Source organism: Eublepharis macularius, chromosome 9 (genome assembly GCF_028583425.1).
Source record: "Eublepharis macularius isolate TG4126 chromosome 9, MPM_Emac_v1.0, whole genome shotgun sequence".
NCBI lineage: Eukaryota > Metazoa > Chordata > Lepidosauria > Squamata > Eublepharidae > Eublepharis > Eublepharis macularius.
In genome coordinates, this window is record NC_072798.1 from 93621291 (window position 1) to 93635245 (window position 13955).

Sequence of the window (13955 nt, forward strand, 5' to 3'; positions counted from 1 at the left end):
CCACCCCCAAATTGCCAGTAACTTCCAAGGCCAGAGTTTGCCACCCCAGAGAGATCCCGTTCCCACCCTCTTAGCCTTGGCATGAAAGTTGTAGCCCCCATGGAACGCTTCCAGGTTCCTGATTCCAAGCCCAATGACACCAATGTAAGACAATCCAGACCTCCATCAAAAATGGATTTTAAGTAGCAGTGGGATTGGGCTGCATTTCAGTCATTCACATATCTGGTTGTGTTCCCAAACATTTAGCTTATGTTTTTTTAAATCAGCGTATGGCACTTAAGGACACTTTTAAATGGTTCTAAAAACATTTTTTTATTATGAAGTATTTAATGTGGCATTGATCAAGGGCAGGCCTTTTGGCCAAATGAGCAGTATCAGTACAGTAAAATTTAGACTAAGCTCATAGGAGGAAAAAGCATTCACACTGTGAAGTGGGAAGAAAGTTTCAATTTACATGTACCATGGACTCCGAAAAAGACATGTAAGTGGGATCCAGACCAAATCAGGCCTGCTTTCTCCCTTGAAGATATCAATTGATGATAGTGCTTATGTCACATCATGAGAAGACAAGGTTCACTAGAAAAGACAATAATGCTAAGAAAAATTGAAGGCAGTAGGGAAAAGAAGAATACCCTAGATGTGGTAGATTGACTGCGGTTTGCAATACATGGACAAGGTTTTTGGGATACTGTGGAGCTCAATATAATTCTAAAGTACACCACAAGTGATTTGAATGCATAAAACATACAGACACATACACATAAAATGTATATACCCCCTCCCCACCAAATTAAAGGTTTATCTTATGCCCCGGTTTTCTCCCCCATGGGAACCTAGAGTGGTTTACACATTGCTGTTCTCCCTTGATTTGTTTCACCCTCATCACAACCAGGCTAACAATAGACAGCTGCTCCATGCCTCACATTGGAGTGACTCCACCGATGGCCTTCTTAGTTGTTGGAGGGGGTGGAGGGGGGGGAGGAAGGAAACAACGCACTCCTGCCCACTCTATCTGGGGCCTAGGTGACCAAATTGCTTGGCCTTGGCAAGGAGCCAGTGGTGGGGCGGCACTGGTTCTGGGGCCCCGTCCAGAACATTTGTCCAGGGCCCCAAAATCACGTAGACTGCCTCTGGAAAACACAACACAATTGTTTACTTAGGCTGAGCCAAGAACATCCATCAAGCCTACAAGGCACAGAATCAGAGTCTGCCAGATTCTAGACCAACTCTCTAGCCATTGCACTACAGTGGATATCTAAAAACTGTTCATACCCCCACCAGCAACTTGAACATTTTTCTCCAAAAGGCACAACTTGGCTGGGTCTCAAAAAGGACTATGATGCATGGGCCTGTCAATGCATACTGGTACTAAGGCTCTGGCCGGGGGGAGGGGGGCATTGTGCCAATGCCACCCTGGCTTTGGAAGGGGACAGTAAAATAGAAGAAATAATCTAGCTTCAGTGCCTCCCCCCCTTCTCTGTCTCTCTCTCTCTCTATAATGTGAGTGAAAACATTACTATACCATCACTGAAGCCTACAGGATACTTAGGGTCTGTTCACACACGCATGATCATTTAATGGCAATGCTCTGGCATGATGATGTTTGTTCTAGGAGGTGATGTGATCATCACACAAGGCTGGGGAGCACGCACAATTCACAGCAGGCAGATTTGGGCCACAAGGGATCCTGCTTTGGCCTGTAGGGCCCAAATCAGCCCACTGCAAAGCACAGGCATACTCTCAGGGCAGCCAGATGACATCAGTGACATCACGGCAGCAGCCCCTGGAGCGTACCTTGAAGGCTCATTCACTGACTTTCCCCCTTCGGGGTGATAGGTGAGAGTGGGGGATCCCCCACCAAGGGGAAACGGATCCCTAATTGTGTCTGAGGTTGTGGAAATCAAATGGGTCATTACCTCCATATTGCTTCTGTCTTTGAGGGACTTACATGCACATTATATTTAACTCCAGATTTCTTGATTGTCAAGGAATGCATGTGGTGGGGGGTAGGGGGGAAGGGTGGGAGAAGGGCACCTGAGGGTGAGGGTGGCATTTGGCATGCAAAATGCCACCCCTGGCAAGACAAGCCTCTCCCAGCTGTCGGTGGTAGAGATGAGAGCAGAGCACCCACTTGGGGAGGCCATGAAATGGCCCCCCCAAGTGGGAGCAGGCTGAGCCTTGGTGGGGGGATGGGAGGAAGGGTGGGAGAAGGGCCCCAGAGGGTTGGGGGGGGATTTTGTTGCTGTGGTTCCCCCCCATTAAGTCATGTTATGGAGGGAGAGTTGTATTAGGCTGGTAGTTATTATGATCATCTTCTGTTTCCATGCCCTGTTGTGCCCGCTCACTATGTGACCTGTTGTAATGTTCAAAACTTTACTGTTTGTCCATTTCAAAAAAAAAATTGTGTTTAAGATTCTCTGATGTGTAGTTAATTGTGTTGTGTTGTGCTATGAGGGACAATAAGTGTAATATGTTGTGATTTGTTGACCACTTGTAATTTGAAAATGAGAAAATAAAGGTTTTTTAAACTTAATGATTGTGTGTCTGTGTTCCCTTCTTTGATGGGAGGTTGGTTCCCAGCATAGGGAACAATGGGGCAGGCTGGCCAGCCTTCTCTGCGGGTGGTGGGGGGGTCAGGGGGGTGGTTGTCTGTGTGCCAGGGCAGGTGCTCTTTCCCAGGGACGATTTGGCACTGCCACCATTGTGGCACCCCTTGTCTGTGCAGAACTGCCCTGGGAAAGAGAGTTTAGGGGTTCCCAAAAGGGGAGGGCAGGCCAGCCTGTTCCTGGGGTTATGGTGGGTGTGGGGCAGGTGGGGGTGGATTTGGGTCTGTGAGGGGCTACTGGGGGGATTTGGGTCTGTGTGTGGCAGCTGGGGTGGGGGAACTGGGTTTGTGTGGGGCTGTGAGGGGTGGACTTTAGGGGCTGAGAGCACCTACTTGGGGAGGCCATGAAATGGCCCCCCCAAGTGGGAGCAGGCTGAGCCTTGGTGGGGGGTGGGAGGAGGGGTGGGAGAAGGGCCCCAGAGGGTTGGGGGGCATTTTGCATGCAAAATGCCACCCCTGGCAAGACAAGCCTCCCCCAGCTGTCAGTGGTAGAGATTAGAGCACCTACTTGGGGAGGCCATGAAATGGCCCCCCCCAAGTGGGAGCAGGCTGAGCCTTGGTGGGGGGTGGGAGGAGGGGTGGTAGAAGGGCCCCTGAGGGCTGGGGGGCATTTTGCATGCAAAATGCCACCCCTGGCAAAGGAAGCCTGCCTCTTCATTTTTTCCCCATAGGAAATAATGAAGAGAGATCAGCAGCAGCATGCTAACAATATGCTGCTCCTTTGCTTTCTTATGGGGAGGATGGGGGGACCTGCTTTGGGGGGCCATAACATGGCCCCCCAAAGTCCAATCTGTCTGAAACTTGGGTAGTTGTTAGAGAAGGGTTAGAGGAAGGTCCCCACCAATTTTGGGCTTATTTGGTGGGAAAATGCCTCCTCCAGGCGTCCTGAAAGACGGAGGCATTTTCCCAGCAAAAAAACCCGAAAGAATCCCGAAAGAATGCCGAAATAATGCCGAATCCCGAATCCCGAAAGAGATTCTTGTTTCGGCTTTCGGCTAATGCCGGTAGAGAATCTTGTTTCGGGTAATCCCGAAACAAGAAAGCCGAAAGTTTTTTCCTTGCACACCCCTAGTTAGTACTGCACAGAAGAAGGTTATGTTAAACCACTTCTGATCATCTCATACCTTGAAAACCCTAAGATGCACTCAGTTAGCTACTGGGGAAGAGCAGAGGACAAGTACGAATAGCACTGTTCTTAATGACACAGTTGGACACGAGCTTGAAATCATAAAACAAGAAATGTTTAAACATTAAAATCCTGGAGGTGAGTCAACTAAAGTGGACTGGATTTGGTTCACTGCAAATATATGATTCAGGCAACTGAACCAACAATTGTATACAAGGATTTTATGGATGGCCAATATAGAAATTAAATAAAATACACAATCAGAAGCAGAAGATAGAGAAGATCAATTCTTTCTGATATCATAAAGAGCTGACTGTTGTACAGACCACAAAATGGTAAAATCAAAATTGAGAATAAAGCTGACTAAAACAGTCCTAGTACCAAAATGTAATCTAAATAATATTTCTGAAGATTTTAGACCATGTAAAAACAGATTTGCATTACTAAGATCAGACTACATCCAAGAGGCTGAAAGACATCTTTCAGATATTACTTTCTACAAACAACTAGCCTCAGACCACACTCAGGAATACCAAAGAGAACTAAACAGGATTTCAAAGGAATTACCCACACACATACAGGAACAAATCCATATGGATATACTCAGGGCCTTTTTTTCAGCTGGAACGTGGTGGAATGGAGTTCCAGCACCTCTTGAAAATGGTCACATGGCCGGTGGCCCCACCCCTTGATCTCCAGACAGAGGGGAGTTTAGATCGCCCTCCGCGCCACAGTGCAGAGGGCGATCTAAACTCCCCTCTGTGTGGAGATCAGGGGGTGGGGCCACCGACCATGTGACCATTTTCACCTAGGGCGATTTAAACTTTTTAAAACTCCCCCCTTGTTCCAGCTGACCCAAAGTGACATCATTGCACGGTCCCAGAAGCGTGTGCACACTTTGCGCATGCACATGTGGTACCAGGGACACCACTTCCCGCCAGGAGTTGCCCCTTGTGCTGGAAACCCACCTAGTTCCACCACCTAGTTCTACCACCTCTTTTCTCAGAAAAAAAGCCCTGGATATACCTCAGGAACCTCAACCAGGCACTTTCTATCTTCTGCCCAAATACACAAGCCTGGCAACCCAGAATGTCTTATTGTTGCGGGCACAGGGATCATCACTATTGGGGTATCTGGGTACACAGACTAGAGCTGCAATAAACCTCCTCTTCCTCTCCTATTTCAGTATTTTGGATGACATGTGAGCTTGGAAGGAGTTAGCAGGAAGAAATAATCTTTGTGCCTGAATACCTGTTATTGGCCAGCATTTACAGGAAGTGGCAGAAGAGAGGATCTAAGAGTGCGATATTAAATATATATGGAGAGCAGAAGATATTAAGCTGGAATGCCAGAAAGAAGGAGAAAGAAGATATCAGGGCCAGGCCACTTTGGGAGGCCAGGTGCTGGGGGGGGGGGCGTGTTAGTGACCAGACCTGCTCTCACGATATTGGAGGTACTTATATGAATATGGTTGTATCGTAAGTCCTTCCCTCTCATGTGTTTTCAACACAAGCGAGCTGCCCGGCTAGGCAGGAAATGGATGCCAGATCCTGGACAGGAGATGGAAAATTACTGGAATGTGAGGTGTTAGGTGAAACCACCCCCAGAGATGGGCAGAACTGTACAGTTCTCGAGTTAATCTCATTATCCCCCCTGCTGATCTTCCCTGATCCCATTTCCCCACCCGAGCCACTCAGGGACTGATAAGCCCAGGGCTTTTTTTCAGCTGGAATGCAGTGGAACAGAGTTCCGGAACCTCTTGAAAATGGTCACATGGCTGGTGACCCCGCCCCCTGATCTCCAGACAGAGGGGAGTTTAGATTGCCCTCCACGTCGCTGGAGCGGTGTGGAGGGCAATCGAAACTCCCCTCTGTCTGGAGATCAGGGGGCAGGGCCACCAGCCATGTGACCATTTTCTCCGAGGGCAACCCACTGAGTTCCACCACCTCTTTTCCCAGAAAAAAAGCCCTGGATAAGCCTCACCCATCCAGCCATCAGGAGTCATCGATCATCTTTTTATACCCTTAGTTCCTCTCAGGAAGGAACACTCAAGCTTTCCCAGTCCTATTGCCTCACCTCTGGAGACAGCCATTAAGCTATTGTTTTAGGGCAGAGACTCTAAGTCCCGCCTCAGGGCATGTTTCACTGTATATCTGACTGTCCTGCCATGTGCTCAGCGTGTGTTCTGGAATCTTCCCCCATGCGCAGGAGTCTGAGTCCCCTCCCCCCTTTCAAGAGACGCTGGCCGGCCATGCTGCTCCTCCGCGGAATCTTCTTCGTACTCCAAGCTCTCGTGGAACTGGTAAATATCACCCAGCCCTTGAACATCTATTCCCACTTTCCTCACTGGTTTTCTAGTGTGCTCTGTGTGTGCTGTGTGTCTATTGTATGCCACTGATCTTTATTATTTTATAAATTTAAAAAAAATCTCTTTTGGTTGAATATCTGTCTGCTTATTAAAAGACAGTTCTCTAGTGGAAGGGACCCTCATATACATAGGTGGAGATCTTACTAAGTTACTTGCCTCTCGCTGCCTCTCCTTGGACGCTAATTCCCCCAACTTGCAAGGAGACCCTCCCACCAGCATCTACGGCTATGCCAGCAAACAAAAGGGGAACGATGAAGACTAGGGCTGTACTTCGTCAGATACAACAAGGGCAAACTGAGTCCCAGCAGGGCTGCCATCACATGGTTGACAGTTGTTCAGGTTCAGGAGGTGACATTGCATATAAATTCCACCTGTTGCCTTCTGCCAGAGCCGGTGGTGCTATCAGCACTTCAAGGGCTCACCTTGGTGGCCTGAATGAAGAACCTGACATCTATGCTGAGCAAAATGCTTGGGCATGCTACACTGGAATTACTATTGTAAATATTCTGCTAAGACAGACGTAATCAAAGTAAGAGAAGCCAAAAGGATGGAGAACAGAGAGTTTTCTAAAGCTGAAGTGGCAGGCAAGAAAAGTAAGGCTCCTTTCCAAATATTCATTAGAAAATGTACTGTTTTAAACAGGAGCATCAACTGTAGATAAACTGGACTCCCCATCTCTTTTAAACAAATCTCAGATATACTACAAGCTTGCAAAGACATGGGCTGAAAGCATGATGGAGGGATAGATTGATTGTACGCAGTAGAAACCAGGTGTTACTAGCAGCAAAGCAGACAGAACAGAGAGTGCATAGAATAAATCCTGGGAAAAGGCAATCATTTGGAAGGTATAGGTGGAACTGATTTAGAATAAAGGGGGGGGGAATCACCCACCCACCCCAAAAAGCCTTCCAATGACTGCCGGAGAGAGTGAGTCAATCAATCAATCAAGTTTATTGTCTATAGCCATAGACGGTCACAATTCACCAAACAGAGAAAGTGAGTCAGTCAAGCAAACTAAGTGAACACCAGCCACAATCGGGGGGAATTCACAGGTGTACATGGGCTGCTCCATTCGCCCCAAGGGAAGGAGCAGATGTATACACCCTGAGAAAGGTACACATGGGTCTACTTCCTCAGTAAAAATGGAGCAGCTGTTGTAGACAGGGGAGTTCTCCTATGCACATCAAAAGGCATTATCCAACCACATGGGTAATAGAAACAGAACTCTCTCAAGTCAATTTGCCACACACTCAACTGAAAGTTGTCTTTTTAACATCCTCCTTTATCTTATGAAAAAGAACAGTTATTATTGTCCACTGCTTAAAGACATAAATGAAAAATGGGAGTGAAATGGTTGGAATTTGCTAGCCTCTGGAGTCACTTAGTTCTGTTCTCAGAACAATTATTTGATTCTACAATCAACAAATAACACGTTTCAAGTAGAGCATTTAGATTATTTCCTCACAACAGACTGAAGGGGAGGGGGAGAAACCATATCAACCAATCACCTCTACAAGAAACATTTGCCAAGGATTTTAAATTTTAAAAAATTAGATGTGCTTAATCAAAACAAAAATGAAAGAAAAACAATATAAAACATTCAGAAAAGTATGTCCCTTAAAAATTTCTCATGCCAGACAAATTAAAAAAAAATTACTAGATCAAATATTTTACTCTTCTAGCAAGAAGCCATTAAAAAAAATTAAAAAGTGCAGGGAATATATGAATGTATTGGTTGCACTAATTTTAAAAGCCATGCAGAAAAAAAAATGGTGAGTGAACAGAAAATAGAGCAGGAAGAGTATGAAAGCACTTCGATATGAGTCCAGAAGATGGAAAGGAAGAAGAGAGAGTAGAGTACCTGTGTACCTCCGACAGAGAGGAGTCACTTTCATCGGACCTACAATGACCCATGGTGAGATCGCGAGGAAAAAGAATACAGGTATCAGCATGGTAAAGATTCCATTAAAAAAGACTGAACAACAGCAACAGGTCGCAAAAGGAGGCACAGGCAGGCCAGCCTCCTCGTGGTTTAGCAAATTTAGAAAGAAAGAAAGAAAAATAAAACATGATGTCTTCCCCCGGACAAAAATATTGTTCCTGTTAGAATTAGAGCCTCTTGTGTCAGCCCCTTCCCGAATGAATTACAGAAACGCACGAGATGCGTGATTAAATGGCTGCTATCGAGATGCTTGATCTTGGGTTAATTTGTGTTTGCATTATGAAAAATGCAGAAAACATCCTTCAAGCATCTGCTTTGGAAGCATGTTCGAATCCCAAATTTTCTCGTCTAAAGCAGAAAAAAAAAATCAATCTCCAGCCAGTGCCAATAGTTTTAGTGCTTTGCCATCATTTTAAATCTCACAGATTTTTAAAAAAATGATTCATTAAGCATACAATTAAAAGGAAACCGCATTCTTCTCTTGCACAGTAACTCAAACCTGCTGAGCAGCTGGAGTTTGGTTTTCAACTGCAGTCACCAAAGCCTCCAACGATAACAATAGCCTTATATTTAAGTTAGTGTAACAATAACTTTAGAACTACCAATGCTTTTTTTTAAAAAACTGTCATGTACAGCCACAAGCGTAGGTTTGAACTACTGGAGGGTTTGCACGCAACTGTTAGGACTTTGTACAGCCACTGCAGATTGCAGGGGGAACGGTTAAATCAAGACAGCAGAAAAAACAGCAACCAGAAAGGAGAGCAAATCAGCCTACAACACTATCATCAAAAGTGCAGTGTTAAAGCACTGTTTGGTAGTATTTGGAGTTTGGCGAGCTTGCAATGGAGATTCTGGATCAACTCAAACTTGTCACCCTTTACTAAGAGAGAGGTTTTTCTTTGAAATATATTAATGCTATCGGTCTGTCCTTAGGGTATGTGTGAATCAAAGCACCAGATACCCATAATAACCCCCCATCTGCGTAGGTATGCCTTATGTGCACTAACACTGATGCTGAGCTGGTTGGAAGCACAACAACCCTGCAGGAGTCTGCCCATCTCAAATAACATGGAGAACAGATTTTGCTCATAGATTAGAGGGAACACAAGCGGAAGAAATAAAGTGTCAGCAGGAAACAGGCCTCCTAGGACTATGGGCAATTCCACGTCAGTGTCAAATCCATTTGGCAAATGGGGGCAGCTACAAGAGAAACAGCAATTGCGTTTTCCTTCTCTGACGTGAGAGGGCCAGAGCATTTATGTCTGCGGCTACGCATCAGGCCACTTTGTGCTGTGTGTGTATTCGTGCTGTGGGAATCTGGGTCTTTCCTTTGCGACTTACTTATCCTGCTGAACTGATGTGTTTCCCTGAGAAACAGCAAGACGGCTAAAAACATTCAGTTCATTACGGGGCCGGCTTGGTGGGGAGCAAGGAGGTGAGAGGCTAGCTTCTGAAGTTCCAGAATCTGAGCTACAAGAAAAAAACGGAACATTAAAAGCCTCTTATTTTTTAAAAAAAAACAAATTTAGAAAGGTAAAATGAATTGTTAGAGAGGTTAAAATGAACGAAAACATGCCTCAGAATAAACTCATTGAAGCCTGCTTGCTTAAATCAAGAAATGCAATTTGCATGCTTCCTTAGCAGAACAGACTCGTCATCCTTATGTGGTACGCCACTGGCCACAAGGTGGCAGCACAAACACATTTTGTAATTGCTTTTATATCATCTAAGCAAGACACAGAAAAAGTCAGTGAATGTAAAATGGAGTTCAGGAGCAGAAATAGTAAGTCTGGGGCTCTTAAAAATATTGAAGCTTATTTTGAAAATAAAGCCATTGCCAATGCTTCTGCTAACTGTGGGAGTGGCATCAAAAACGAAACAACCAATCACCTTCATTAAAGGTAATGATCAACTGGATACGAGTTCTAGGAATAAATAAAATATATTCAGGCTGGGCTGTACACAGTATTACTTAAACCATCTTACTGTTTTTGCTCTTTGGACTTTGGTTTGTCGGAAGATTTCTCAAAGGTCTTTCTCTTTGATAAGGGTGAAGGCTCTGGTATTTTCTTTTCTGTCAGAGATGACTGTCTCGACCTACGGCAAAAAGAAGATGGTTTGTCCCACAGCATCCGTTTAAATTTCCTCTGTTATAAAGCCATGTTCCAATTTTCTCTCCACACTGTGAATGGCCCCAACCCAAATCAACACTCCATGAGGTTTATATTAGACTTTTTGGAAATGCAAAGTAGGCACAAAGATACAATTTCCCAAAGGGCAGGAAATGAATATTCTTGACTTGATGCCATCATCACACGCTGCTTGATACCAAGTGATAATCTCAAGTTTTCAATGGAGGCACTGTATATGTATTAATCTGCAAATCATAAATGCATCATGTATCATCTGGTGTCTGAATATGCAACTGAGTCCACTGAAAAGCAGACATTTAGGTTGGTTAATATGACAGTTTGTCTTACGATGGTTAGTTGGAAGTACAGATGGGCATGAACCGAAATACGAACCAAAATTAAGCACGAACCAGTTCGGTTCGTGGTTCATGAACCACGGTTCATTAGATTCCATTTCTGACGAACCGCCACAAACTTTAGGCTGGTTTGTTTGGTTCGGTTTTTTTTGGTTCGTCACTGCAGACAGCCTGGTGCCAATCAATCAGTTACCTAGGCAACAGGGGATGGACTTCCTACAGACCTTCTTCCGACCCGGAAGTGATGGTTTTCTGACCTGGATGTGACATTTTCACGAACCAAACGAACCGGTTTGTGAACCAGGGGCAGGTTTGTGAAAGTGCATGGTTCGTGGTTCCTGAAATTTGACGAACCACGAACCATGAACCACATGGTTCAGTTTTTTTCCGGTTTGTGCCCATCTCTAGTTGGAAGTTACTGAGTGATAAATAATGCAGGTGTGAATCAGCCCAGAATGCTGATTGTGGCATACTTGTACGGATCAGCAGTTTTGTCACAAAGAAATAAGAGTCCAACATACAGCTACAGTGACCTACTTCAGGATTGCTGGAAGTTTCCATGCATTTAATTCAGGTTATATTCGTCAACTCAATGAAAACCTCGTTGGCACTGTGGCAGTAAAGTTATGTATTGGCTATACAGCTTTAGGCCGCAGGTGACTGACTTGCATCATGGAATTTTATAGTCTGCCTTTCTCACTGAGACCCAAGGCAGATTACACAGTACAAGTGAAATACAATATAACCAACAGATAGGATATTCACCAAACAAAATACAATAATGAACAACACTTAGGACATTCAGTGAGCAGATACAAGAGGGTATGGTAGAAGAAAATTTGAAAACAAGCTTAAAGCTGAGCACAGAGACGAAATCTTTCTGAAACAAAGCATGACTAATTAACATGTTATGTTTGGCAATGTGGAAACTCCCCACAGCAGACAGATAGCGTGGTCTATAGTCCCTGTCCTTTCCAAGGCGTCTCTCTGAGCTATTTCTTATGACCCAACCCTATAATCTGGGTTGAAAGCCCTCCTGAGTAATTCAGTTTTGCATAGTTTGCAGAAAGCCAGGAGAGTGGGAGCTTTCCTGACTTCCTCAGGCAGGCCATTCCATAAGGTGGGGGCCACCACAGAGAAAGCACATCTGCGGGCAGCTGTTGATTTTGCCCAATTGAAGGGTTGTATCCGCAGAAGGCTCTGTTCAGATGAGTGAAGCTGCCATGGGCAAACATAGGGGGAGAAGCGGTTGCACAGATAAGAAGGGCCAAGGCCATGAAGGACTCTGACTATGATAGCCATGGCCTTGATGTGAGCCCAGTAACTGATGGGCAGCCAATGGAGTGCCTGCAGAATGGGAGTGATATGCATGCTCCTTCTAGCTCCTGAGAATAAATGAGCTGCAGTGTTCTGCACCAGCTGGAGTCGTCAACTTTGAGGGGAGACCTAGGCAGAGTGCATGACATTAGTCTAGTCTTGATGTTACTGTGCCATGAATCCAGGTAGCCAGATCAGCTGTGTCAAGGTGGGAGGCCATCTTCTAGGCTAGCCTGAGTTGTGAGAAGGCCTTTCTTGCAGCTTCATTTACTTGTTTCTCCAGCAACAGAGCAGGGTCCAGTATAACCCCTAGGTTCTTAACGGAGCCATCCAGGGTCAACTGAACCTCATCAAAGGTCAGAAGTGTAATGTCCTTACAGATTCCTGCTTTTCCAACCAGCATTACTTCCATCTTCTCTAGGTTCAATTTCAGTTTTATTTGCTTTCAGCTAATTGGCAAGAGCTGTCAAGGAACAACTCAGTACGTCTACTGCATCACCAGGGGACTGGATAACAAGATACAGAGCTGGGTATCATCTGCATATTGAGGGCATCCAATTCCGTACCTACAAAGCATTCCACTCTAGCCTCCCAAACATGGTAACTGTCTACATCTAGGGAAGTTTTATGAACGGAGGAACATTTGACCACTTGAGGCCCCACCTGATGTGTGAACAGCCATCATGAGTTCTACTATCATGAGACTAAGATTCGGGCCAGCTACTTATGCGCTCGTACCTTTAAAAGGTGACCTAATAAAGTAACAGCAGAACATAATTTTCTAAATGTACACATCAACCTAATTTTCTAAATGTTAATGTTGCAGTAGTTTTGCTGTAGATTCAGGTCTGGTTAGCACCAGCAAGGAGCCCTATGCATGTTGCAATGCCATCTGTGGAAAAAAGGCAAAATGTACCTGAAATAAAATAAAAATATCCAGAAGTGGATAAATATGGGGCAGTAAATGGGACAGAGAAGCAATACCTATGATTGCTAAGCATGAATACGCAACAGTCTTTGTCCCTACATTTTTAGTTCAGCAACCAGCCGGGGGGCAAACTAGATTCTTTTTTTTAATGAATTGGGTCACCGGTCCCAACTTGCTGCATGTGCAACTTCAAAATGGGACAAAACAGCATGGGAAGAAAGCAGAAGCCCCTCCTCCCCTCGCACTGTGGTCCCGAGACAAATTGGCCCCCTTGCAAACTTTTAAAACAACATTCCCCACAGCTCTGACATGGCTTCTGGGAAAGCAGGTTGGGTCTGGGAAACCAGAATCAAGCTCATTAATAAAAGTATTGTGTAGTTTGCTTCCAGGATACATGGGCAGCTCTTTCACATGCACTTATTTAAAATATTTATACCCTGCCCTTCTATCTTGTACAGAATCCCCAGGGTAGCTCCTCTGAACTGCTGCCCACCTCAGAACTTCCCTGCTTCCGGTGGATTTATACCTCAGAATGGATTTCTTCTTGTGCTTTCATATACGAAGCAGAGTTTGTGTCTGCGTACATTGGTTTGTCCTGGGACAACAAAGGTGTGTCCCTAGAAATGAATCAATAAGGACAGTTCTCTCATCCAAGCCTTGACACTTCCAACTTTTATCTCCTACTTTTTATTTATTCTGATTTTTTTCTATTTTTATTCTGCCCTCCCCACATTTCCAGCAGGCTCAGGGTGGATAGCCCTGAGCCCTAAGAGAACTTGTGCTGTTTTGAAGCCCTAAGAGAACTTGTGCTATTTGCTCATTTACAAGCATCAAATGCGCTATTCGTTTAAATCGGGAATTTTTATTTGTATCCCTTATTTTTTTAGTATCTTGTAGCATCGAGGTTGAGAGGGATAAACAGGAAAACCAACACACTTCACTTCTCAACACAGACAAGGAAAAGTGAACTCCACGACATGATGGCTTCCACTCAATGATGCCCATGGATCCGATCTTGGTTGTTTCTGCCCATACTCACTTTTGTTACATAGCATGTTTTCGCTGTCCTTTCCATCAAGTCTATAGGGACAAGTTTATTTCCCCACTCTTAGACACACCAATTGCAGAGGCAAATAAGGCCTGCCTGGAGAAAATCCTAATTGATGAAAACTCAACTACCT

General features: G+C 44.9%; 1 protein-coding gene across 9 annotated transcripts in view; it reads right to left on the reverse strand.

Annotated features, from left to right (window-relative positions):
- The window catches only part of KIF21A (kinesin family member 21A), a 177709-nt gene that overhangs the window by 26459 nt on the left and 137295 nt on the right, over window positions 1–13955 (reverse strand). For 4 of the 9 annotated variants that reach the window (XM_054988269.1, XM_054988267.1, XM_054988266.1 and 1 more), the window contains 3 exons: window positions 10028–10138; window positions 9383–9511; window positions 7961–7999 (listed from right to left, as the gene is read on the reverse strand). In XM_054988269.1, coding sequence (XP_054844244.1) covers window positions 7961–7999; window positions 9383–9511; window positions 10028–10138 — 279 coding nt within the window. The remainder of the gene's footprint in view (window positions 1–7960; window positions 8000–9382; window positions 9512–10027; window positions 10139–13955) is intronic. The other 5 variants (XM_054988270.1, XM_054988273.1, XM_054988268.1 and 2 more) reach the window with 3 other exon arrangements.